General features: G+C 48.2%; 1 protein-coding gene across 4 annotated transcripts in view; it reads right to left on the bottom strand.

Annotated features, from left to right (window-relative positions):
- Positions 1-2,470: 2,470 nt before the first annotated feature.
- The window catches only part of RELCH (RAB11 binding and LisH domain, coiled-coil and HEAT repeat containing), a 72,598-nt gene continuing 48,974 nt past the window's right edge, over positions 2,471-26,094 (bottom strand). For 3 of the 4 annotated variants that reach the window (XM_077353426.1, XM_077353424.1, XM_077353427.1), the window contains 9 exons: positions 25,172-25,278; positions 24,061-24,160; positions 19,254-19,336; positions 18,212-18,275; positions 14,497-14,635; positions 14,031-14,147; positions 10,567-10,655; positions 4,383-4,453; positions 2,471-2,994 (listed from right to left, as the gene is read on the bottom strand). In XM_077353426.1, the coding sequence (XP_077209541.1) occupies positions 2,874-2,994; positions 4,383-4,453; positions 10,567-10,655; positions 14,031-14,147; positions 14,497-14,635; positions 18,212-18,275; positions 19,254-19,336; positions 24,061-24,160; positions 25,172-25,278 (891 nt within the window). In that variant the 3' untranslated portion in view covers positions 2,471-2,873. Of the gene's footprint in view, positions 2,995-4,382; positions 4,454-10,566; positions 10,656-14,030; positions 14,148-14,496; positions 14,636-18,211; positions 18,276-18,515; positions 18,599-19,253; positions 19,337-24,060; positions 24,161-25,171; positions 25,279-26,094 lie in introns of all 4 variants that reach the window. The other variant, XM_077353425.1, reaches the window with a different exon arrangement.

Raw genomic sequence — 26,094 nt, forward strand, 5'->3', positions numbered from 1 at the left:
TTATGCGCCAAATTAAACAAAGGCTCCTCGATCAGGAATTCCAAAAAGTCCATCCTACTGTCCTGGCAATTTGCTCTCCCCGTGCAAATTGGTCTCCAAGTGAAGCACGGGATAATGCCGGCTTATTTCTATAACTTGGCAAATCCCCTTTATCACAGAGCGTTTTCACTTGTGTGGCTTAACGCCTTTCCATCCAAAGTATTACAAGGAAGATTTGCCAAGATTCCTTTCGAAAATAGACTATGTCCCTGTGAATTAAACACTCCTGACACCATGCAACATATCTTACTGGATTGTCCCTTGTTTATTGTCCAGCGAAGGCACGTTATACCGCTTATATCCCCTAGTGGACAAATCATTCAAAAGACCTGATCTGCCAATTTTTGTTGAGCGGTAAGTATGCCAATGTCACCTTTATTACGGCTGAATTTTTGTCTTCAGTTTTAAACTTTAACTTAAACTGCTTGATGTATCCTGACTCTCTCTTTTCATTTTGTTAATCTGCTTTATGCCAATAAAGGTATTGTGTGTAAAAACCTGAATGGAAGGCTAATTTCTCTGCCCATGGTAGTTTTTCTTTGGGGGGGGGGGGGGAGGGAGGTGAAGCTGTGTGTGTGGACAAAGCATGTGAATGCACTTCCGCACAAGTTTGTAAAGGCCTTCTTGTTAGTAATTTGGCCTAAGGATCAAACTTAATGTGGGCAACAGAGCCCAGGTAGACCCCACCCCTTAGGGATGAAACCAGAGTGCTTTTGTATGCAGAGCGACCCGTCTCAAGGTCACTGAAATCCACAGGCTTGGAGTAACACTATGACTGCACCAGCCCTAGGCAAGACCTGACGTCCTTCCCTAAATAGCTGCGAGGAAAGGCATTCCTTATGGAAGTGGTAGTCAACCTGTGGTCCTCCAGATGTTCATGGACTACAATTCCCATGAGCCCCTGCCAGCAAACGCTGGCAGGGGCTCATGGGAATTGTAGTCCATGAACATCTGGAGGGCCACAGGTTGACTGCCCCTGCCTTATGGCATGACTGTAGTGTGGGCCAGGGGACCAGATTGTCTGGCGGTTTCCTTGGAGGAACTCCATCCAAGTCCTTGGAGGTCTCCCATCCCAATATTAGCCTGGGACAGCCCTGCAAAATGTCTGAGATCTGACCGGACCGGGCTTGCCTGGGCTATCTGGGTCAGGCGAGGACAGGCAAAGGGTTTTGTAGAGGGGGAAAATGTGACAGAAATCAGCTCTGAGTCAATAGCAGCATCTGAGCCATTTGTTTTCCAAACCAACATGAGCACACTGGGGAGACATTTTTTTTTTTTTTAGGAGCAGCGGATGTAGCATTAATAACTTCATTACTCCAACTGAAGCTGCACTGCAACTGAAGAGGGAAACAGATTGTTGCTTTTGATCACAGTGGCGCTGTGTTGCGAGAGGACAATGCAACACACTCATTCAGATCCTGCGCCACAATCCTGATGGAGCTCTGGGTGGCCCAGACACTGACCTACGTTTGCACAGCTGGGAACTCTGGCCAAGTGTTGCAAACAGGATTGTCCTTCAGAGCCTTACCTTTCAAACATGGCCGTGGCATCGTGCAACATCTGTGTGGCTTCTGCGTGGCTCCACTGGATCTTAAAAGCGGGACTAAGGCAGCAATATTAAGCATCCTTGCCTCGATGTTAAGTCCCAGTGAAGCTGGTGTGACTTTGTCCCGAGAAAGCCTGGTTAGGGATGCAGTTTGGTGTAGTGGTTAGGAGTGCGGACTTCTAATCTGGCCAGCCGGGTTCAATTCTACACTCCCCCACATGCAGCCAGCTGGGTGACCTTGGGCTCGCCACAGCACTGATAAAACTGTTCTGACTGAGCAGGAATATCAGGATTCTCTCAGCCTCACCCACCTCACAGGGTGTCTGCTGTGGGGAGAGGAAAGGGAAGGCAACTGTAAGCCGCTTTGAGACTCCTTCAGGTAGAGAAAAGCGGCATATAAGAACCAGCTCTTCTTCTTCTTCTTCTTCTTCAGTAATATCAGGGCTCTCTCAGCTTCACCCCCCTCACAGGCTGTCTGTTGTGGGGAGAGGAAAGGGAAGGCGATTGGAAGCCACTTTGAGCCTCCTTTGGGTAGGGAAAAGTGGCATATAAGAACCAACCAACTTTCTTCTTCTTCTTTTCTTCTTCTCCTCCTCCTTCTATCACGAAGGCTTAAGACCCAGCTGCTTACCTCCAGTAGACATGAGAGGCACACCTGTAACATCTAGTAGGCCCCTCCCTTTGGGGATCATCTGTCTCCCATGAAGACGTGTACTGCAAGTAGTAACGTTCTGCATCACTTTCTCCAATCTGGAGACTAAAATATATACAATATACTTATTGCTCTTCCCCCCCCCCCCACACACAAATTTTGGAATCAGATGAGAGCAAGTGATTCTTGCCTTGCATTTTAGAAATGTTAAAAAATTCTGCATTAGTCTCCCGTAACTTAAATACATAAGTCATCTCCACTTTTATTACTTCATGACAGCAACTTCAAATTTACATTATTTTAAGTACCATCATAATAGCTTCATTTATAATACAGAGATCAGCCAGGGTCCCATCAGGAAATATATATAAAAAAAATTAGGCCGGAAAGACAAGAACACAGGACAGGGACTTAATACAGACTTAATTTAGTTTTATAATAATCAACCACATTGAACCGAAAAGTTGACAGGAACACAGCGATATTCAAGAGCAGTGCAAATATCTTTGTAGGTTAAAAGTCAAATGAGACTACGAGAACGTAAGACGGGGAAATAAAAAGGCAAGTACTTCAAGTACGAGGGAGCCAGTCCGAGTGAGGTCTCTCCTGTGTTTGACAAGGGCTTCCTGCTCTGCTTTACTTCTTCCTCTGGAATACGTTCGCAAGCATGGCTCCCGAGGTGGTCAGCTGGCCCATTTTGTTTAGAAACTTGGTCTTTGTGTCTTCGCTCACCAGGCTTGCTGCAATTGACATGGAGCTAGGAGGGAGAGGAAACGAATTAGCCCCAGCATCTCTACTGAAATATTCTCAGGAAGAGGGTCTGGGAAAGATCTGACATGGACAACTGCGCCAAAATTTCTGGTAAAATTAACGGGACTCTGCCAGATGGGCCAAGGCTGTTCAAGGCAGATTCAGGTCATGCCCCAAAAGTTGCCAGAAGGATAGAAGAACGGAGAGAAAACAAGATCCCAGCCCAGGGAGGCTTAGTGCTCCAAGGCCTCTTTTGAGCACAGGAAGCTAAAGGCTCTACTGCAGCCTTTCTCAACTTTTTGACCACTGAGAAACCCCTGAAATGTTCTTCAGGCTTTGAGAAGCCCCAGAGGTGGTGCAATCGTGCAGAATATCGTTGGGAAAGCATAACTGTGTATATGCCCAGCCAGGGGGGTTGACATGACCATAGGTATCACCTGATAAATATTTAACACATTTTAAAAGAGCATATACAATTAATTCGCTCCCACCCTATCAGGAAACCCTTCCAGGGCTGTCAGGAAACCCCAGAGTTTCAAGAACCCTGGTTGAAAAATCCAGCTCTACTGGAATGCCTGCCTTGAGAGGTCTGCATGCCCAACATTTTCAATTTTACTTCAGTGCTGAATGATCATACCTGAATGTATGGCCTTACTGGGAGAAAAAATAGTCTAAAGAAATCCATGTGGAAACAGGAACACGTCAAAGAGAAGCCAAAACAGAGAAGGCCAAGTGAAGAAGAGCTGCAGTTACTGAAGGCTTTATTCCACATAGCCTTACGCATGCATGTTTATTTGTAGGGGTCGACTCGAACTTAAAAAGGGCAGCTTGGTTTGGGGCAGTCCACGTACTGAACTCCAAACCAACCCAGGTAGGCCACATCCCAACTGAACTGGTCCAGCAAGTTCGGTTCCCCCCGTCTCTCCTGGATGTGGCTTGCAGTGGCCCAGACCAACCCAGAAGGGACTTCCCTTCCACCTTTTCCCCAGTCACGGATGAGCTGGGCCAGGAAAAAGGGGATTGCTAGGGAAAGGGGATCGCATGCAATCCCACATTGCCTCCCTTTTTGGTCTCTTTGTGGCTATGGTACACTGCCATGTCATTTTGATGATCAGAGCATCTACTCTCCCATTTTCAAAGCCCCAGAACTAACTTTGACATATGAACTATCGCTTCCTTGAAGGGCCTACTACCCCAAAGCCTGGAAATACCTATGTGCTCCTACGATCTTCCCCAACTAAAAGTATCTTCCTTACACTTGAAGTTGACAGGCAAATAATATGACTGAACTTTCATAGGATGAAAACCTGGACGATGTTTTGACTCCAGACTGTGGACACGGGCAGTGAATACTGTGAGACAAACAACAACTTTCTGAAAAACAAAAAGCCTTACCCTTGTGGTTCTTGGACACCCCGATTTTCCACTTTTTGTTCACACTCTTTTATCATGGAGCTCAAAATAACCTAGGACACAGGACAACACTATGTTTCAATTCAAGGATCAAACATGTTTGAATGCATGAAACAAAATCAGATTTGTACCACGTCTTCCATGGCCACTGAAGCTTGCAATGGTAGCAGCTACAAAAATCACCAATAACCATCATGATCCAATTAACACACAAAAACGGACTGGCATTCTGTCCCTCTGCTTCTAAGATATTATTAACACTGCTAAGGGCTCTGATTCTTGTCACTATCTGCACGATGTAACAGAGATGAAAAGCAATCCCTTCTATAGCAAGCATCTACCAAGCCAAAGCACTCTATTTGTTAAATTATTTTGCATTAGATACAGCCTTTCCTGGCTCAGGGCTTTGGTTGCAGAAGACTGCTTGTTGTGGAATTAACAGGGAGGACAGGGAGGACAAGCCTTCATAAACAGTTCCAACAGCTTTGGAGGTTTCACATGCCAAAAGCAAAGAGAGAAGCTCAGTTCAAGTTCAGTTTTTAAAATATAACGATGATGATGTTATCCGTTCAGTTGTGTCTGACCCTGGGTGATTCTATAGGAAAGTCTTCACCGCGCGCCCCTGTCTCTGACGGCTTCTTTTAGTTAGTTCATGGTCATCCCTGTATTGGCTTTGATTGTGTCGAGCCACGATCAAATCAGCTTAAAAACCTTGCCAGGGGGAATACTAAGAACAACAAACAGATTTGAAGGAGTCATTATAACCCAGACTTCTTTAAGGACTTATCCATCTGCTTACGTATATTCCATGCTCTTGTACAAAATTTTGCAACGTTGCACGTTACTGCTGAAGAAAGACCAGACAGAAGCAGGAAGGTGTAGAAATGCTCTGATCTTGCTGGGGAGTTTGCTACCACTGGCAGATGTCATTGCAGTGCATGCACTACAGGGGTAGTCAAACTGCGGCCCTCCAGATGTCCATGGACTACAATTCCCAGGAGCCCCCTGCCAGCGAACGCTGGCAGGGGGCTCCTGGGAATTGTAGTCCATGGACATCTGGAGGGCCACAGTTTGACTACCCCTGGTCTTAACCTTTCCCATTTGGCAGGGACACACCCACTGCAAACAAGTAATACCAAGGTGTCTGCCTTCCGGAGGGCTGAGGGCAGGGCATGCCAAAGTAAATATTTTCCAGTATTTAAAGACTTCAAGTGTTGTTAAATAACTTGCCGGCAAGAAAGGGTTTTTAGAGCGGTGTGTTACAGTGGAATGCTGCTGCAGCCAGGCCCTACTGGACTGAAGAGCTAGGTTCCAAATCCACTGCTTTAAGTATTTCTTTGGCTTTCTGAAAGCTGCTAACTGGGCTAAAGGGGAGAAACCGTACTCTTGCAATATTCCTTCCAACAGTTCTCAGCCAATCTGAGCGAGGGTTAGCTCTGCGCTGGGAGAGATTATCAACCTCTCCCTGTCTACAGGGGAGTTCCCAGAGGTGCTGAAGGAGGCGGTGGTTTGTCCCTTCCTGAAAAATCCATTGCTGGTCCTGCAGGACCTGGCCAACTACCGCCCAGTTTCACATCTTGCTTTTCTGGGCAAGGTGGTTGAAAAGGCTGCTGTGGACCAGCTCCTGGCCTACTTGGAGGAAACTTTGGTGCCCGACCCATACCAGTCGGGCTTCCGTCCTGGCCACGGGGTGGAGACGGTGTTGATCTCTGGCAACAGCAGCATTAGGGTGGTTTGGCCATCCTTGTGATGCTTGATCTGTCGGCCACGTTTGACGTGGTCGACCATGAGTTGTTGGCCAGGGTCGGGATTCGGAGGAAGGCCATTCAATAGCTGGGCTCTCTCTGGAACCAGACACAGAGGGTGGCAGTGGGGGAGGAATTATGGCACCCTTATCGAGTCCCCTGTGGGGTCCCACAGGGGACAGTACTCTCCCCTATATTATTTGACATCGTTATGCGCCCTCTGGCACAGCTGGTCTGGAGTTATGGGCTGGAATGTCACCAGTATGCGGATGACACCCAACTCTATTTCCTCATGGACAAAGCCCCCCCCTCATCCCATAGGAAATATTCTCTATGGCAGGCGTGGCCAAAATGTGGCTCTTCAGAGGTCCCCCTCGATATATTTGCCAGTTGTTTGGAAGCCATTGCTGGATGGTTAGGGCAGAGCTGCCTGAAACTCAACCCCTCCCAGACCAAGGGCCTGTGGCTGGGCAGAAAAGAGGCAGACCAGGAAGCGCACCTACCCACCCTGGCCAGGGTGTCACTTAACATCTCGCCTCTCAGCCAGGAATCTGGGGGTGATTCTGGATACCTCCCTTTCTATGGAGGCCCAGGTCACAAGGGAAGCCTGCATGGTGTTTTACCACCTTCACCAGGTGAGGCTACAAATACCCTATCTTCCCCCAGACTGTCTAGCCACAGTGACCATGCAATGGTAATCTCTAGGCAGGATTTCTGTAACTCGCTCTATGAATCCTTGTCCTTGACCCAGGTGGTGCAGAATGCAGTTGCTAGGGTCCTCACTGGTAAATCCTGGAGGGCCGATATCCAGCCTGTGCTGAGGCAGCTGCATTGGCTGCCAGTTCTGGCCGGGATCAGTTTCAAGGTTTTGGTGTTGACCTTTAAGGCCATCCGTGGCTTGGGCCCTGCCTATGAGGGACTGCTTTTCTTTTTGTGTCCCCCGCAGGGCACTTCACTCTGTGGGTCCAATCTACTGGAGGTCCCTGTCCCTAAAAGTGCACACTGGGTATCGACCTGGGCCAGGGTTTTTCAATCCTGGCCTCGACCTGGTGGAATGAGCTCCTGGGAGAGCTGAGGGCCCTGACAGTTCTGTCAGGGTCCTGCAGGGCCTACAAGACAGAGCTCTTCCACCAGGTCTTTGGTTGAGGTCAGAGCAAGGAACAACGGGGGACCCTCCTCAGGCTATGTGGCAACATCCAGCATACCCCACCCTGGGGGGTGGACAGCTGGCTGCAGGGATGGGGGGGGGGAGATCTTGTTTTATCTTCTTTTTTTTAAGCTATGTTCTGTTATGGGGTGGGGTTTTATCATTTTTTTTTATAATGGGGGTTATATTGTACCCCGCCATGAGTTTCCGGAGAGTGGCAGACTTAAAATCTAAGAAATAAAATAAATAAGGGTCAGTCCCTGGGGGAGTTACTTAGGGATATGCGCTTCGGCTCAGCAATCACCAAAGCCGGAGGCAGAGTGTAGGAGGCCAGCGCCACAGCGTGGAGAGGAGGGGCGGCGCTGCCCTGGAATCTGAAAGCAGGATTTCAGAACATTAACCAACTAGACTGGTTCCCCTGCAGACACAACACTTGGTCTCTGGACTCCCAAGTGAAAATCCGAACTGATTCCATTGAAACACTCCATACTGGAGGCAATGTGAAAGCTCAACCCAAAGGCCCAGGGCAGCATCTCAAAGCAGCTGTGTGGAAGTTAAGGAGATCAGAGCTTTGTTAGTGGCCTACATAGAGGAAATATAATACACAGTGTAAGCCAGGGGTAGTCAACCTGTGGTCCTCCAGATGTCCATGGAATACCATTCCCATGAGCCCCTGCCAGCGTTTGCTGGCAGGGGCTCATGGGAATGGTAGTCCATGGACATCTGGAGGACCACAGGTTGACTACCCCTGCTGAAAGCGAAACAAATGGAAGAGGTGCGTATGTACCCAAAAATTTCTACCCAGAATTAAACTTGGTTGGTTTTCAAGGCACCACTGGACTCAGACGTTGTTCTTTCGCTTCAGAACTACAGGGCTTCCCCCCTCCACTTCCTGGAAACAGGAAAGAACGCAATAATGTGCCCAGGCAGCAACCAAGTTGAGCAGTGCTCTGAATCCGCCAGCAGGAAATGTATTGGGGGGAGTCAGGAGCTCACAGTGAGCACTGCAGTGGGGAAAACCAAGTTAGGTTCAGGGGGTAAGTTCAACAAACATGTTAATGTTAATATTTACCTCAAGTCATGCGTCTTCCCAAATAAACCTGGTTCTATTTAAAAAGCCTGTCAAGCTTTTACCTAACTGATCAGTCCAGGCTTGGGTGGGTTTATCCTCAGGGCAACATTGTATCCCCTCAAACTTAGTTTATATTCTTTTTAATTTCCTGCCATGAATTTTGGTCCAGTGGAATAGGTGGCAAACTGAAACGAGGACAGGAAGGAAATATTCTCTATGGCAGGCGTGGCCAAAATGTGGTTCTTCAGAGGTCCATGGTCTACAATTCCCATGAGTCCCGCTCAAGCATCAGGGTAGCAAGGGCTCATGGGAATTGTAGTCCATGGACATCTGGAGAGCCACAGTTTGGCTACCTCTACCTATGGGGAAGTGGCTACCACAGTGAGTGTTTGATTTCTGATCTATGATTAGGGTTGCCAATCTCCTCACAGGGGAAATAGATCCCCTGCCCCCTAGAGCAAACCATTTCCTGGAAGAGCTCAGAGCAGAAGCAGGAGAAAAATAAAATAAGTCTGCCAGGCCTACAGTGCACCACTTCCAGGAAAAATTCAGAACTGACAAAACCATTCCCAATCTAGAAACTGCTGGAGACTCTATGGTTTTACCACAGAGTTTCTGTTGAGTCCTAAAAAGTTGTAATGTCACGCTGTTGCTGAAAGCCATTTTCCATACCCCACCCCCAGTCTCCTGCTGGTTGTCAGACCAGGAGACCCTTCTCCGCGATGCCTCGAACAGGCAAAGTCAACCACAGCTCTGTGTACTCCATTCGAATGCTAGAAATAGATGCGGAAGTTGAGAGCGTCTGTTACAAAATCTAGATGCTTCATTCATAGTTGCTTCCTAGCAAAAGCGCATGAAAATGGGAAGTGTTACTGATTTTTTTTCTGCTGTTAGGTGGAACCCATTGATCTGCTGGAGACTGGGGCTCATGTGACTCAGTACGGAGGAGTAGAATCAATGAGTCATGGGTCCACTTCATCGCATCCATTCAAAATGTGAGTCCCTCAACAAAAATAGAGTCCAATGGCACCTTTAAGCCCAACAACGATGCATTCGAAAGCTCACGCCTTGAATAAATCTTTCTTGGTCTTAAAGGTGCCATTGGACTCTGATTTTGTTGTGTTACTTCAGACCAACACAGTGACCCACTTGAATCTATCCTTGTGAGTTCCTCGGACAGGCTAGATGCTAACTTACAATTTCAATGGCATAAAGCAGGGGTAGTTAAACTGCAGCCCTCCAGATGTCCGTGGACTACAATTCCCACAGTCCTGTTAGAGCTGTTCTCATAGGGGAGTTCTCTCAGAGTTCTCTCAGCCCCACCTCCCTCACAGGGTGCCTTTTGTGGGGAGAGGAAGGGAAGGCGACTGGAAGCCGCTTTGAGATTCCATTGGGCAGTGGAAAGTGGGGTATAAAAACCAACTTTTCTTGATTTTTCTTTTTTTTTTGCTATCAAATTGCACCCTCGTAGGGTTTTCAAGGCAGGAGACCTTTAGAAGTGGTTTGCCATTGCCTGCCTCTGAACAGCGACATTAGTATTCCTTAGTGCAGTGGTCCCCAACCCCCGGTCCTGGGACTGGTCTGTGGATCAGTCGGTACCAGGCCGCGGCTTTTCCTCGTCCTCCTCCCCAGCTGCTGCCTTGGGGGCTGCCCTGCCACTCTGCTGCCGGCTCACCTTTGGTGCTCTCCAGCGACCGCCATGGCTGGGGCTCCCCCTCGGCATGGCACTGTGCAGCTGCTGCTGGCAGCGCCCCCCAGTGGGCGGCCGGAAGTCAGGGGCGCCAGCGGAAAAGCAAGTGGAGCAGGGGCTCAGGCGGCGGTGACGTCCCTTGGCAAAAGACTATCCCCCCCCCTCAGTAAAATTGTCAAGCGTTGACCAGTCCCTGGTGATAAAAAGGTTGGGGACCACTGTCTTAGTGGTCTCCCATCCAAATACTGGCCAGGGCTGACTCTGCTTAGCTTCCACAATCAGACGCGATGAGGCTGGCCTGGGCTTTCTTAAAATGCAGCATGCGTGTTAACTGAGGAGCGGCGATTGTTTTCGTTCCGCAAACAGGGTGTTGAACGCCCTCCAGCTCCAGTTCAGGACTGGTGTTCTTACAGATTAATATATTAGTTCTAATGCCGACAGTTCCAAGGGAGACAGCTAACTTGATTGAACATTTAAAATCCAAGGAGAAAACAGCAGGTTCAGTTACTTACTTCATGTTCTGGTGAGAGAGTTTCCATGTCATTTCGTAAACACCTGAGTCCAGGTAAAAAATGACTGACCATTAAATCCTCTGAAATGACTGGTGGGCGGGCAGTTAAGGTCTTACAAAGAGCAATAGTCTGGGGTTAACACACTGGTTCTACATCACCAGAGAAGACACTACATACAAATCGTGGCCTTAAGTCAATAAAGCTAATGCCCTCAATGAAATAGCATTGTTTCCTGGTGCAAAACAAGAAAGCAATGGATAAACATGGTGCATTTGTAATGTGGGCATAAAGAACAAAGAGCAACAGTCCAGATTAGGGGTGTGTGCTTTGGCTTGGACGCCTCGGCAATCACCGAAGCCTGAAGCGGCGTGCAGGAGGTCAGTGGTAGCACACCAGCCAGCGCCAAACACACAGGCACAGAGCTCCGTGCCCTTGTGCGGCCGCTGGCTGGTGTGTCACTGCTGCCCCTCCTCTCCGTGCCGCTGGACACCTTGGGCTTCGGTGATTGCCGAACCGAGCTGAAGCACACATCCCTAGTCCAGGTCTCCCCCCACCCAGTGCTTATCAAGATGCTCAAGCACTAGGTTTTACAACAGTTACTGAAAGGGAAATCCTGTGTGCGCATGCATAAAAGATGTTAGGTATCTACTCAGATATAGAGGAACAGTGGGTAATTTGTTGTGGTGGCCTGGAAAAGGGGGTGGGTAAGGACACAGAACCTCTGGACCAAGTATAGCTCCTTCTCCTCTTCATGGTATGTCTTACTTCATTTATCCAGGGGTGGCCTAGCTGTGGCTCTCCAGATGCCCGTGGACTACAACTACCATAAGCCTCAGCCAGGCCATGCTGGCTGGGGCTCATGGTAATCATAGTCTATGGGCATCTGGAGAGCCATAGTTTGGCCACTGCTGTACACATATTTAGTGTGCACAGCTTATAAAGTTAAAAGGTTAAAAACTTGGACAAGAGCCCATAGGCTAATCACTGAAATCACAATATACACACCATACAACACTAGACCTACAATGCGAGACCTAATGGGTTTTTACCCCAAAATGGGTCTTCCTCAGAGGCCTATCCTGAGCACAATAAAAATGGAACGGATAGGAGATGTCCATTTATCAAATGTTTCTTCACCATGGCTGCTAAAACATTGTAGTGCGGGCAGCACAGAAGCTACAGGCCCACACTGGAGCAGCTGAAGAGAATGTGATTTTTTTTGTTGTCGTCAGTCATGTCCAATCCTGTGGCGCAGCTGTTGCTACAGTCCCCAATCCTGCACTGCCTCCCTCAGCCCTGCAATGTACTGGCCGGTGTCCATCTCATTCGTGTCCAACCACCGTGCTCTTTGTCAGCCTGGTTTCCTTTTTCCACTGACCAGTCCTAGCATAACTGCTTTCCCCATTGAGTTGGATCACATGATATGGCCAATGTAAGTGAGCTGGAGTTTCGTGATTTTGCCGACTAGTGATAGATCAGACTTTATGCGCTGTAGTATTTCCTTGTTTGTGACTTTTGCTGTCCAACACCTTAATTCAAATGAATCAATTCTTCCTTGTCTGATTTTTTCATTGTCCAGCTTTCACACCCATAATTGGCTACTGGAAATATGATAGATTTAACTGATCTACACCTGGTAGTCAGGCTTATGGTCTTTGCTTTTCCATGTTTGAGTCAAGCTCGTCATTGCTGAGTGACCCAGAGCAATTCGAAGTTTTATTCCCATACTGCAATTGCCACTCATTTATTTGTGAACCAAGAATAATGAATTCTTGAAGGCTTTCAAAGAGATCAAAGGAGATTTATATCTGATAAATGGACATCTTCTATCAGTTCAATTTGTATTGATCTCAGGATTAGACCTCTGGGGAAGACCCATTTTGAGGTCAAAACGTGTTAGGTCTACCATTGTAGGTCTAGCATTGTATGGTGCATATATTGTGATTTCAGTGATTAGCTGATGGCAGGCTTTCTCACATCAGGCTTTTGTGAAACCCTGGAGTTTCTTGGTGGCCCTGGAAGTGTTTCCTGAGTGGGTGAGAGTTAGTTTTTTTATGTTTTAAATATTTGTTAAACATTTAATCGGTGATATGAGCATACAGAGAACTTGGTGTAGTGGTCAGGAGCAATCTGGCAAGCCGGGTTTGATTCACTGCTCCTCCTCCACATGCAACCAGCTCAGTGACCTTGGGCTCACCACAGCACTGATAAAGCTGTTCTGACTGAGCAGTGATATCAGGGCTCTCTCAGCCTCACCCACCTCACAGGGTGTCTGTTGTGGAGAGAGGAAAGGGAAGGTGATTGTCAGCTGCTTTGAGACTCCTTCGGGTAGAGAAAAGCAGCATATAAGTACCAACTCTTATTCATATATGGTCATATTGACCTGCCTCCCCAATAGTCAGTGATGGGCCCGGAGGGGGTATAAAGGGGAGGCCCGGGGGGGGATGTAGACACAGCTCTGCTTCCCAACTATATTCTGCATGATCGTGTCACTTATGGGGTTTCTCAAAGCCTGAAGAATGTTTCAGGGGGTTTCTCAACAGTAAAAAAGTTGAGAAAGTTGCACCCTATGGGTTCTGTCCAAGTTTTTAACCTTTTAACGTTATAAATTGTGCACAATTAATTTAATTTCTATATTTATATTTTGTGGACACCTAACCATTTGGTTCCTAACTACTGGTTGGTTAGGTTTGCTGTTTTTTGTAACACTGTTCCCCTTTTGGTTTTCTTGCATCCCTGATTTATACCCCACCTCTCCCCAGCAGGGACCCAAAGCTGCCTACATGTTTTTCTTCTTTTTCCCTTTTAACTTAACAACAATCCTGTGAGGTAAATCAGACTTGGCAGCATTTGACTGGGCCAAGGTCCACCCAGGGCAGAACTGGGATTCGAACCTGGGTCTCCCAGATGCTAGTCTTATACCTTAAGTGCCATACCCCACAGCCTCTAACTTCCACTGAACAATGATAATTTCAGCCATACACCCAACCAGCAACAAAAGGTGTGTGTGGGGGGGAGGGGGGAGGGCTGAATCCTAACAAAAGGCAACCAGAAAATGTTTTGTCCCCTTTACCTTGTCCTCTGCCGCCCCCTCCCTCACCTGCACTGCTATTAATTTCCATGAAGGACTTGTAGCCCCAAGAGTCTGCATGGGGGAGGGGGGTCAGGACTACTGGGTGAGTGTGACAGCGGGATGGAGGGTGGGGACACAACAAAGAGGTGCATTTCAAGCGGTGGCACTTAGAACCCAACTCAAAGTCATCCAAACGGAAAAAAAACCACCCTGAAATTTCTTCTGGAACGAATCATGAATAATGTAATATAGACAGGCTTCAGTATAACTGGGATTCTCTAGCCGTGGAACCTACAGAGCTGCACACCCGACGACATAGCACTGATGCATGGCTATTGTCACGTGACCTCGGGATATTTTTTAAAAAGAATTCGAAATGAAGGAAGGATACAACAACAGGAGAGAGCGCTGTACGCTTCGAAGAGATGAATTGCGATGTCCAGTCTTTTTGAATCTGTAGACTGTTGGTTATTAACCAATGCAAGTTTATGCAAATGTGGAATGACAACTGGAAAAATAAAATAGTTGAAATAAAATGCATAGCAAATAAAAAAATATTTGAAACTAAACACACAGCAATTCATGGAAGTCTGGAAGAATGAGGGTTACCATTGATCTCCAGAAACCAAGATCAGTTCCCTCTGGAGAGATGGCTGATTGGGAGGGGAGACTCTCTGGCATTATGCCCCTCTGAAGCCCCTCCCCTCCTCAAATCCTGCCCTCTCCACCCCCAAAATCTCCGGGTATTTACCAACCCAGAGCTGGCAAACCTAGCAATAATTCGGAGGGGGGTGGGGGGATGCAAGGACATGCAGCAGCAAAGAAATGGGTGGCTTGGCTTTGCATCCAAAACTTACATTCGTCTCGGAATCTTGGCTCGGCATTTGGCCCAACTCTTCCAAAGGTTTTAATGATTTCTGTGTGTAAGGAATGTTGGTCTTGGTACTGGGGATCTTCCAGAAAAGAAGCCAGCTGCATTTTAACTCTCTCTAATAGCTTAAGGAGAAACGCAGGAGAAACAGATGCAAATGTCAGGAGAATAACCTTACAGATGTCATCTTCTATCAGACAGGAAAACCTAGAGAGTAGCAACTTTTTAAACTGCCAGGAAATTAGCAATACTAAGCAATTATTAAGCAAACACTTTCACAAGCAAACCACCTTTCAACAGATACCCCCTCCTCCCCTCGGCATTTAAGTTTGGGGCATTTAAATAAAATTCCTGATCGTTTCTACCCTCTGCAGTCAAAAGGTGCTTCTTGTTCTCCGGCATAAAATCTACGCATTAAAGAAAACGAGGAACTTGAAATGTATACAACTGTATAACCAGCAATTCTAAACCACCCTACTATTACTTATTCAGATTCGGCATGAGTCAGAACAAAGTTCTTAGTTCCGTTTCCTCAAATATGTTATTTTAGAAATCGGGAACAGGCTGAAATTACAAAACTGCAAGCTCAGCAGGACTACCACTATTAGAAACTCGGTCGGCTGCAGTCAGCATGGGCTAGGGGTTAGAGTCAAGGGGCACTGTTAAGACCTACAAGTTCTAATTCTGGGAAAAAGCTCATGGGAATTGCAGTCCATGGACATCTGGAGGGCCGCAGTTTGCCCACCCCTGGTCTAAAGCAATAGAATAACGTGTGAGCCTGGGAAAAAGCTTTCGTGTGCATGCCGATTATCCAAAGAAGTGTGTGCCCACAGAAAAACTTATGCCCAGAATTAAATGTTGTTGGTATTCAAGGTGCCCCTAGGCTCACACTTTATTCTACTGCTTTAGACCAGGGGTGGGCAAACTGTGGCCCTCCAGATGTCCATGGACTACAATTCCCATGAGCCCCTGCCAGCGAATGCTGGCAGGGGCTCATGGGAATTGTGGTCCATGGACATCTGGAGGGCCGCAGTTTGCCCACCCCTGCTTTAGACCAACATAGCTACCCACCCGAAACTGTAAGGCCAAAGTGTCAGAATAGGGTCAGCAAGCCCATGGTTTGAATCCACGCTCTGCTAGGCAAGCTCACTGGGTGATCATCGCTCTTCTCTACCTACCCCCCTCTCTGCGTGGTGCTTTAGGGCAGTGATGCTACATTGCCTGAGCCCCCACTGAGACCCAAGCAGTGTTCTCAGATGCTTTGGAGGGTTTGAGACTCCCTCTGGTACAGAAAAGCGGCATAAAAAAGAGCCAACTCTACTTCTTCTCTCCTTCTAGATGCTTTCTATAACGGGCTTGGAGAATCCCTTCTCTAGAACGCCCAGATTCCTAAGAGATAGCGAACCCTTATTTACAACGGGACCTCTGAAGGAGGTTGAGTGAAAGGCTGCTCGGCAGTCCGTCAGTTCACATCTCCCACGCCAACTGCTACTGAAAGCCCTGGAGACTGCAGCCCAGTTTTTGCAGTCTTTGCGTATCCCACAACAAGCCCATTTATGCAAGAGGGGGAGAGAGTGGAACAGCCCCCCCCCCAACCCCGGTGCACAGGAGTAAGCAGGCCCAAAGCTCTACCAATGTCTGTGTGGGGATCCAGACCCGGGCCCTCCCTGGTTCGAATGTTAACGCCCCAGCCGTTATTTCTTTGCTTCACTTCTACACCCTGCCTGTCTCCCTAATGAGAATCCCAAACGGCTGATGCTGTTCTCCGTTTCCCCTTCGCAACAACAGAGAGTAGGCTTGTGCGCTTCAGCGTGCTTCGGCAACCATTCAAGCCTGAGGGCCCCAGCAATGTGGCACGGGGGGGGGGGGAGGGGTGTCAACGGCGTGCCAGTCAATGCATGCGCGCAGACGCAGAGCTCTGTGTGGGGGCCGGGTTGCGTGCCGCCACCAGCGCCACTCCTGCCCCTCATGCCACATGCCGAAGCACACAAGCCTAACAGAGAGTAAGACTGGCCACAGATCACCCAGGAACTGGGATTCTGAACCTGGCTCTCCCAGACCCTATCCCAGGGGAAGTCAAACTGCGGCCCTCCAGATGTCCATGGACTACAATTCCCAGGAGCCCCTGCCAGCATCCGCTGGCAGGGGCTCCTGGGAATTGTAGTCCATCGACATCTGGAGGGCTGCAGTTTGACTACCCCTGCCCTATCCCAACACTCCGGACATTATATCACAGCCTCCCGATTTCAACAGGACACTGCTTGGGGACAAAGCATTTATCCCTGCAAGCGCTCAGGTGCCATTTCCTTTGGGAATGTGTATATATATTCCTGGATGAACATGGGTAGAGGAGCCTAACCTGCCCCAAGTCATGCCCTGGCACACCTTCACAGGGAGACAGACGTTCCAGTGCCTCCCCTGCCTCCGGAAAGTGGAGCCAGAGGGGCCCTCAGGCCTGGGAGTCCCAGCAGGAACCCTCCTGTGACCAGGCCCATCACGGCCTCCAAAGCATTTCAGAAGCAGAGGAGGAGAATGGCTAGAGCTGAACCATGGATCACGTGCCTGGTGGTCCGCGGCTTCCACTCTGCTAAAGAAATGCTAGGAGATACAGAAAAGTCAAAGGACCTGGGTTGCAGGTCTCCTCAGGAGTCAGTGAGCTGACTCTGCAGGAGAGGAGAAGCCTAATGTGGAAGCCAGCAAAGCCTGCAAGGAAGCTCCCTCCATAAGGCTGCAGCTAGCAGGGCATCAGCTCCTCAGTGGCGTGCCTGGTTCAATAAGCTTGGACAAAGCTTTTTCTGACCCACGTGGGAATGCACTGGGGATTGGGAGCGGGGCAAAAGCAGAGTGGTGGCCTCTGGTAGTACATATTTTAGAGGGTGGGCTCCAAATCAGATATTTTTGTAACAGAAAGATTAGCTGGAGCAGCACTTAACAGATTTTTCTTTGCCACCCAGCAAGCCCTTTGATTTTATGCTTGAGTGCATTTCTCTCATAACAATTTGACCACCTAGGAAAACCTCCTCGGGGTCAAAACATGTTGGGTCCATTCCATGTTGGTCCATTCCATGTGTAGTTAGAATTGTGATGTTTTGATAGCTATGTGATTTAGTGCACTTTATGTAATAAATATGTGCACATTTTAAAAAATTATTTTTGCAGCACAACCTTTGGATTCCCAACGAAGTGCCTGGAACCTCACCACTCAACCTTGGCCTATTTCTATACTAGGATTCTGGTCCGTGCAACTGAACCCAGGACACTGACTTTGAACTGAAATCCTAGAGTAGTTGCTGAGAGGCCTGTTGTGGCTTGGGATCTGCCTCCACCTTGGTGAGCAGGCCAGTGGCCAGTGGAGTACATCACTGGGCCAGTGGAGAACATCAACCCTCCAACAGCCCATCTGCCAAGGCCACAAAAGTGTGCTGGGCAGGCTACCCCTGCACACACCCCCCGGCAAGGCAGATAGTTCCATCAGGCCATGCCATGCGCACAGGGGGTGTATAAGTGTGCGTCTTTTCCCAACCCCAGGTTCATTAGTCAACTGAATTCAAAGTACAGTTTGCTCCCAACAGCGAGTGCTGAAGAAATAATGAAACAGATCATGTTAACAGCTTGATAACTGGGAGTGGGGCGGGGATTTATTCCATTGCACGGAGCTGAACAGCAGATTTGATCCTGCTACGACAGGCAACCCCTCCTACCTCTCTTTGGGTGACCGTTTCCATGATGGTTCCGAAAGCAGGGATCGTTGCTATTCTTACAGAGCTAGGGGGGAAAACAGAAATAAATAAAAACTCTTCAGCCTTTAACGTCGAACAACTTCCAAGCAGAAAAAGGATGCAATTTCACAGTTTGTGTTTTAAGACAGTTTCTAGCAATGACAAAAGATAAGACCGGGTAAATGGTTAAAAAAACAAACAAACAAACCAACCAAAAAATAATGGGGTGGAAAGGGGCAAGAGACAGACAGACAGGCTGAACTCAAAGTCACAGTTAGAAACTCACAATTCAGGATCACTGGACAAGGTAACAAGGGCCGGAGCAACCCGCTTGTCAATTAAGGCTTCACGCATGCCTCGAAGAGTCAGCTGTAAACCAGTCAACATGCAATAAATATGGTTTTAAACGGGAAGGAGAACTACAGTTAGCTGTGACTGAGGATGGGCAGGCAGGCTCACTGGCCCGACTTTGGTCACCCGCACGGGGCAAACACACCGTTAAGGACTCCTGACATGCGTCAGCATTTACTGGCAATCACACGTTAGTAAGATCGGCATCCCTCTTTGACGTGGAAGAAATGAAACAGCAGGAAGACGGCTTCCAGCACACGCTCGGGCACAGGAATCACGACAGGTAGCGGCAATCCGCTTCGGACAGAGCAGCAAAGTCCCCCTTTTTAAAATTACGTTCCCCAGTGGTTACTGAAATTTTATTTAGCTATTCCTCATGTTTTCTCCCCCCCCCCATCCCTTTAAGGCAGGGGTAGTCAAACTGTGGCCCTCCAGATGTCCATGGACTACAATTCCCAGGAGCCCCTGCCAGCGAATGCTGGCAGGGGCTCATGGGAATTGTAGTGCATGGACATCTGGAGGGCCACAGTTTGACTACCCCTGCTTTAAGGTATGTATATTATCGTGTTTGTCATTATTAGGATACTAAAGAAATAAACCACTATCCTGGTGGTTCATTTCTTGCCAGGTCGTAAGAGGGACACCAGATGTATAAGACAGTCAGGGAACTTACATTTCGGGGTCACTGGAGAGAGTAATGAGAGCAGGAACCACTCTCTGAGCTACCAGAGTCTCATGGACCCCCTTCACCAACAGCTGAGCGGGCAGAGCAGAGGGGAGTCACGGGTGACGCACGGAAAGAGCGAGCACAGTGTCATGAGAAGGAAGAGCACAACCAAGAGGAGGAAAAACACAAGAAGCAAACCAAAATTAGAAGCAAATACCACTATGCACTGGAGGGTGGGGGTGGGGGGGGCAGTGCTTTCATTTATAATAAATATATATGCAGAGGGCACGATGGAAAGCGCAAAGTGGCTGAAGCAGGCGGCACAGACTGGACAAGCCATGGGGTCTCTCTGAAGGACAAAACTCAATCGCCTTCTGCAGACCACTGTTGTAACTTGAACTCGTCAAGGGGAAAAGGTCGCTCCGTTCTGGGGATGTTGTTGTGTACTGCAGAGGGGCTTGTAAATTCAGTGCTGGGTTGGTGAGGGGGGCATTTCCTGAATGGATCCCATGGGGGTCAAGAGGTACACTCGGAATGGCCGGGTACTACACAGCATTGCTGTTTTTTAAATCTTCCGGTATGATCTAGATCAGGGGTAGTCAACCTGTGGTCCTCCAGATGTTCATGGACCACAATTCCCATGAGCTCCTGCCAGCAACCACAGGTTGACTACCACTAATCTAGAGCAGGAGGGCCCAACAAGGTGCCAGTGGGTGTTGTGGCCGGGTGGGGCTTCTCTCAGCCAGGCTCCTGATTGGCTGCCGGAAATTCTCTGTTCTGGCCCCCACCTGGCGGAACGAGCTCCCGGAGGAGATCAGGGCCCTGACGGAGCTTTAAACAGTTCTGCAGGGCCTGCAAAAGGGAGCTCTTCCGCCAGGCATTTGGCCAAGACCAGACGTAATCAACAGCGACCGAAGGGCCCCTGCTCCCCCCCGCCCCCCTCAGAATTCCACCAATATGCTCTGGACCTTTGTATTGTTGCACTGTTGTATTGTTATATTGTTTATACTGTTACATTGTTATATGGTTACAACTATTAGTTATTATTATTATAAGGTTCTTCACATGTTTTTATAGACCGTTCTATGTATTGTTCCTTGTTCTTACGTAAACTGCCCTGAGCCTCTGGGGAGGGCGGTATATAAATATAATAAATAAATAAATAAATAAATTTGATTTTTAGAATACTGCTCTGGCCACCACAGGATAAGACTTTGCATTGTGTGGCTGCAGGGCAGTTCTTGCAGCTGTTTGATGGCTGGCTGTGCCCACCGTGCTGTGTCAGCATTCCAGTGGTGCCTGCAGGCTCAAAAATGTTGCAAACCCGCGTTCTAGAACAGCCTTTTGCAACCTCTTGACCATGGATGAGCCCCTGAAATGATTTTTCAGGACTTGAGGAGCCTCGGAAGTGATGTCAGCTAGCCATGCCTCCCTGCCACACCTCCATAAGGAAGTGACATCACCACCTGTGTTAACAGGGAGTCTTGAGGAGGACTGGGGAGGGGGAGAGAGAAGACACAGTTTAAGGCGGGAGTAGGCATGCAGGCTCTGTCCCCTCCCAGGCACAAAAACCAAGTGAGAACTCACACTTGGGAGGAAGGGGGGGAAGCAATGGAAGCAGCCAGTTCATTAGCACGTGGCTGAATCCATTAAGACAGGAGGGGAGATGCTGTGGGACCCCTCTAGAGCTCCCACGGTGCCCTGGGGAATCCACAGACTCCTAGGGGGATATCCCTGCCACAATAGAAATAGCATTTGGAGCCATTTTCTGAGGAAGGGCAAGAGAAAATGACCTCTTGCAAGAACTGCCATTTATTATAATGAGACTTACATGGGAATAATACCTTTAAATTCTCGCTTTAAGATACTGCAGGTCTAACAAAGTGTTATAAATTTCACAGGTAAAGGATCTATGTATTAAATATCTAGTCTATTTAAAATAATTTTGCTCATGCCAGAACAAAAGGGACAGTCATACCAAGTTCTTAGCTATTAAACATCTGGACTATTGTACAGAATGCTGACAACAGAACAAAAAGGAAAAATATACCTAACTCTTAGTTCCTGGTTTATATATATAAAAAACATTTAAAATAGGCAAATGTAACACACTATTTTTGATGCATTTCTTAGTTACTGTAAGTGGCAACAAGTGCTATAATTAAATTGGTTACTACCTCCCCCCCCCCATGGGGATGTCTCTATGAGGCAAATGGCGCCTTCGACGCGTCAGGCTGCCAGCAAGGGAGCCCCGCACTGGCCCGCTCGAACTAAAAAATGGTCGCCGACAACAAGAATCCGCCGAGGAGCCGCCGCCGCGCACAGCACCAGGCCGTCAGGGAGCCGCCGCACAAAGCCACGGCCTCCCTTCTCCACTCCTTTCCCGGGCCGCCGCCGAGACAAGGATGCTGCGCCGCCGCCGCCCGTCCTCGAAAATGCTTTCAGGTAGGCTTCCTTCCCTCACGCTGCCCTCGCCTGTCCCTCACTCTGCCCCCACCTGCTAGCGCCCATTGTATTTTTTATACAATGGGCTTTTTTCCTAGTTCTAGATAATCTTTTTAACCAAAGCACATACTAGTTTTTATATGCTGTCAGCTGCCCTGAGACTGTGACAAGAAAGGGCTGGTCTATGAATTAAATAGATAAACCGATTAAAGGATTTTAAGATGGCCTATTAGAAGCATCAACGTTTTTCATTTGTCAAGAGGGAAGGATTAGTTTAACTAGAACAGGAAACCTGCAATGGCATGCTATGTTCCCACAATTCTCAGTTAATGAGCCTGTAGTCCAAGAAGGGAATCTATACTACAACGATGTGCAAGTAACTAGAATTGATTACCTTTTAAAAAAATTTGAAACCGATTACTTCCAGTTCTGAGTGAAATTAACACCTGCATTATGGGTTGGCTAAAATATTTTAAAGGTGCCATATCTCAATATGTTTCTAAACTTATTTGTCATAAAATTTTAAAGGGTTGGGAGGAAAAGGGAAGAAAAGCAGCATACGTAACTTATTTGCCAGACAATACTTTGAAGCCGACATTGCTTTTATAATTTCTGAAGAATAAATTAAGAAAGTGCTCCTAAAACCATTCCTATGTGATAATGCTTGAGACTCTTGTTAACTGCATACTCCCTGTTTGTCCCCTGCTCTGCAAATACAACTGCGCCTAATACAGAGGTTGCCAGACTGCAGTGGGGGTGTCATGTTCCCAATGGCCATCAGGGGGGGAAGGAGGGTTCGGGGTGCCAGATGTAGGTTGCGATGGGGCCTGGGGGTGACAATGGCATAAAGTCCACCCTCCAAAACATCCATTTTCTGCAGGGAACGGATACCTCTAGCCTGGAGATGAGCTGAAATTCCGGGAAATCCTCAGGTCTCACCTGGAGGCTGACATCCCTAATCTGCAGCCAGCAACCTGCCTTCCCCTGGAGTAAGTGAAGGGTGGGGGGCCAGGCTTACAGGCATTGCCTTTCCTCTCCCCAATTCCTCCTGCTGGAATCTGAGACACTGGCCAGCACCCAAGGGATTTCCAGGAGGTCTCCCTGACCATATAAGACCCCTATAGAGTTCTTTGATACAAAAGCTGCCTAGCAACTGCTGTGGCTGTAACTAAGGAGCGGCCAGCTGAGGGCAGATCCCAACCTCTTCTTTGGCAATGGAGATTTTTTGTTTAAGCGCAACTCGGGAGGGGGGGGGAATTAAACTGACAGAACATCTTTTTTGCCAAGGATCATTGGGGGGGAGGGGGGGCTCCTATAAGGTTTAGAGTTTTATTTCCTTTAAGAATCAGGGTCAAAACAGTCTCAGATTTTTACTATTGTTAAGCAGTGTGAATGCTGAGATTATTATTTTGCAAGCTCTTTACAGAAGACAACTGGTCTGAATGCTGAATTCAGCACTGAAATGTTTTCTCAGGGCCAGGGACGATTTTTAAGCATGCATGCAGTGTGCCCATCTAACATTCAGGTCCGGAAAGAAAAAAAAAAAGACTTTTGGAAAAGTGGCTTTTAGTGTGCCAGTTACCCATGAAGACATCTTGCAGATAGATGCAAGCCAGCAATATATATATATATATATTTGAAATAAAATAAACGAAGGCTGGAAAATATACGCCCCTACGAAACCCAAACAACAGTGCCAACATTCTGCTCCATCACACAGTACACAACCTGTTTACAAGCCCTTTCAAATGATACAATGCAATGTTAAAACATACTTGTCAGCATCTGCATCCAGGGGTAGTCAAACTGCGGCCCTCCAGATGTCCATGGACTACAATTCCCAGGAGCCCCCTGCCAGTGAAAGCTGGCAGGGGGCTCCTGGGAATTGTAGTCCATGGACATCTGGAGGGCCACAGTTTGACTACCCCTGATTAAGACATTTTAAAGGCCCGGACATCATTTAATTCTGCCTGCAAGGCACTTTCAAGCCCTCCCTCCGCTCACTGCCCATATTCAGAAGGACAGATGCCCCCGGAAATATGACCGAGGGAGTCTTCTGCACATTCACGGAGGCTTGGCACAGGGTAGAGGCACTGAGCCACAATGCCTGCAAGGGACATGCTGACTCCTTGCCACAATTGGCAGTCTCACAGAAGGCTGCTCCTCAGAGTCCTCCCATTCTGGACACCCCACCCCCTCCACTGCTGCTCACTCCTTCCCTCTCCTACCCTTATGGGAGCGTGGGGATGGTGAAAGCTGAAGAGCCCTTTCAAGGGGCTGGTTGTGTCCCCTGGCTTGCTAGATGCCAGATTCCCCAGTTACAAAGTCTCTTTGTGCAGTGATGAGGATGTGTCTGATAAACACTCACCTCAAACATCCTAGCAGCTGTACATCGAACAAGTGCTGACGTATGCACGACGCCATACCACAAAACCGTTAGCAGCAACTCATGGTATGCCGGGTTCGCACTGCGAGAACAGAGAAGACAGATCTGTCAACAGACATTTACTCTCAAATGATTCCACCCGTTTCCCCCCAATCTCCTGAACTCTCCCCCTGAAATACAGGTGGTGTTGCATTGGCCCTGCTCTTCAGATCCCTCCTCAATGTGAGAACCAAAGTCCATGTTTGCAAACTCCTTGACATTCATTCCTTGTTACTCTTTCCTTTCCCTCAAGACCGTCTTTATCTAACTTGTATGCTATTTAGGGAGATTGATCTTTCTTGCTTAGGTTATGACATTAGCCCTTCTGTAAACTGATAGCACGATGCAAATAATTTGGAAATCGCTTGACAAACTAGTAACAGGAGTATGTAAAACATATGCACCTCAGTTTTGGAACAAAAACTGTAAAATATATAATTGGTGAGTAAACGATTAACAGCAGGTACTAGATTAACTATTTTTGCAAGAATCTCGTTCTAGGTCAGCTTCAAAATCTCAGAATGGAACAGTAGCCTAGTAGCCTGCTGAGCCAGCATGTTGAATTCTATGAATGGGACAGCCTCCCTAGCCATTAAAGGTAAAGGTAAAGGTATCCCCTGTGCAAGCACCGAGTCATGTCTGACCCTTGGGGTGACGCCCTCCAGCGTTTTCATGGCAGACTCAATACGGGGTGGTTTGCCAGTGCCTTCCCCAGTCATTACCGTTTATCCCCCAGCAAGCAAGCTGGGTACTCATTTTACCGACCTCGGAAGGATGGATGGCTGAGTCAACCTTGAGCCGGCTGCTGAGATCGAACTCCCAGCCTCATGGGCAGAGCTTTCAGACTGCATGTCTGCTGCCTTACCACTCTGCACCACAAGAGGCTCTTAAGCCATTAAGACAGGGCAAAGTCACAAGGCACGTTGTGTATGTCACAAAGCCATCATTAGATTCAGCTGAAAGTGTTTAGGAAGAAATTCCTAAAGGCACAAGATGCTCAATGCTTAGGTCTGAACCTGCACGCAATCTGATTAAAAAACCAAGTGTACAGTACCCCAGTTCCACGAAAGATGCTTTCAGGCTGTCAAGAGGCGCATGTGATAAAGAAAGCATAGTCATTACGTCCTCTAAAAATCCAACCAGCAGCTTCCGGTCTTCTTCCTGAAAGAAGGTTTCAAGCTGTTTTAGTTTTAATTTTCTAAACCTGCTGTGAGTTGTGTAAAACAGCAGTCCACAACCTTTTTAACGTTGCAACCCGCTGCCAATGGGTGGGGGGAAAGGGCAACCCGGGGCTTGGGCATGCGCGGCAGCCCCACGCAAACGGGGCTGCCATGCACGTGCGTTTGCACTCCTGGCGGGGTAGCAAATGTGCATGCGTGGCGGCTCTGTGCATGTGTGCACGTTTGTGCCCCCGATAGGCGCAAACGCGCATGAGCGGCAGGTCCACGCATGCACGTTTGCGCCAGCGGCCTGCCGCCGGCTGCGCTTCCCTCTCCCCCCCTCCTGCACCAAGAAGCTTGTTGGGCCGCAAGCTAATCGGCCGCTTCGGCGGCTGATTTGCTCGCGGCCTGGCGAGCTTCTCGCTGCAGGGGGTGGGGGGTGGGGAGAGGGAGCCGCTGCCCGCTACTGAGGCTCTCGCAGCCTGGCACTGGGCTGCGGACCGGTGGTTGGGGACCACTGGTCTAAAAGACCCATCTAGTCCCACAACCCTCACAAGAAGATGAACAGATGCAACATCTTAGATGGAACACAGCCAACTGGGCCCCTCTTAGTTCACTCAGCGATTAGGAACCAAGGGTATGAATTCCCTTCAAGATCAGGAGTCAAATGTACTGAGACTTCAGCACCACGCTCCTTCAGGTAAGAAATTTTTTGCCAGGCAACAGGAACTTCACCAGCCTGACAAAAGAATACTTTCTTACCTCTGTATACATTCATAAAATATATTACTATGCTACATGAACACAGTGGCTGTCA

The sequence above is a fragment of the Paroedura picta genome, chromosome 9, assembly GCF_049243985.1.
Source record: "Paroedura picta isolate Pp20150507F chromosome 9, Ppicta_v3.0, whole genome shotgun sequence".
NCBI classification, from domain to species: Eukaryota; Metazoa; Chordata; class Lepidosauria; order Squamata; family Gekkonidae; genus Paroedura; species Paroedura picta.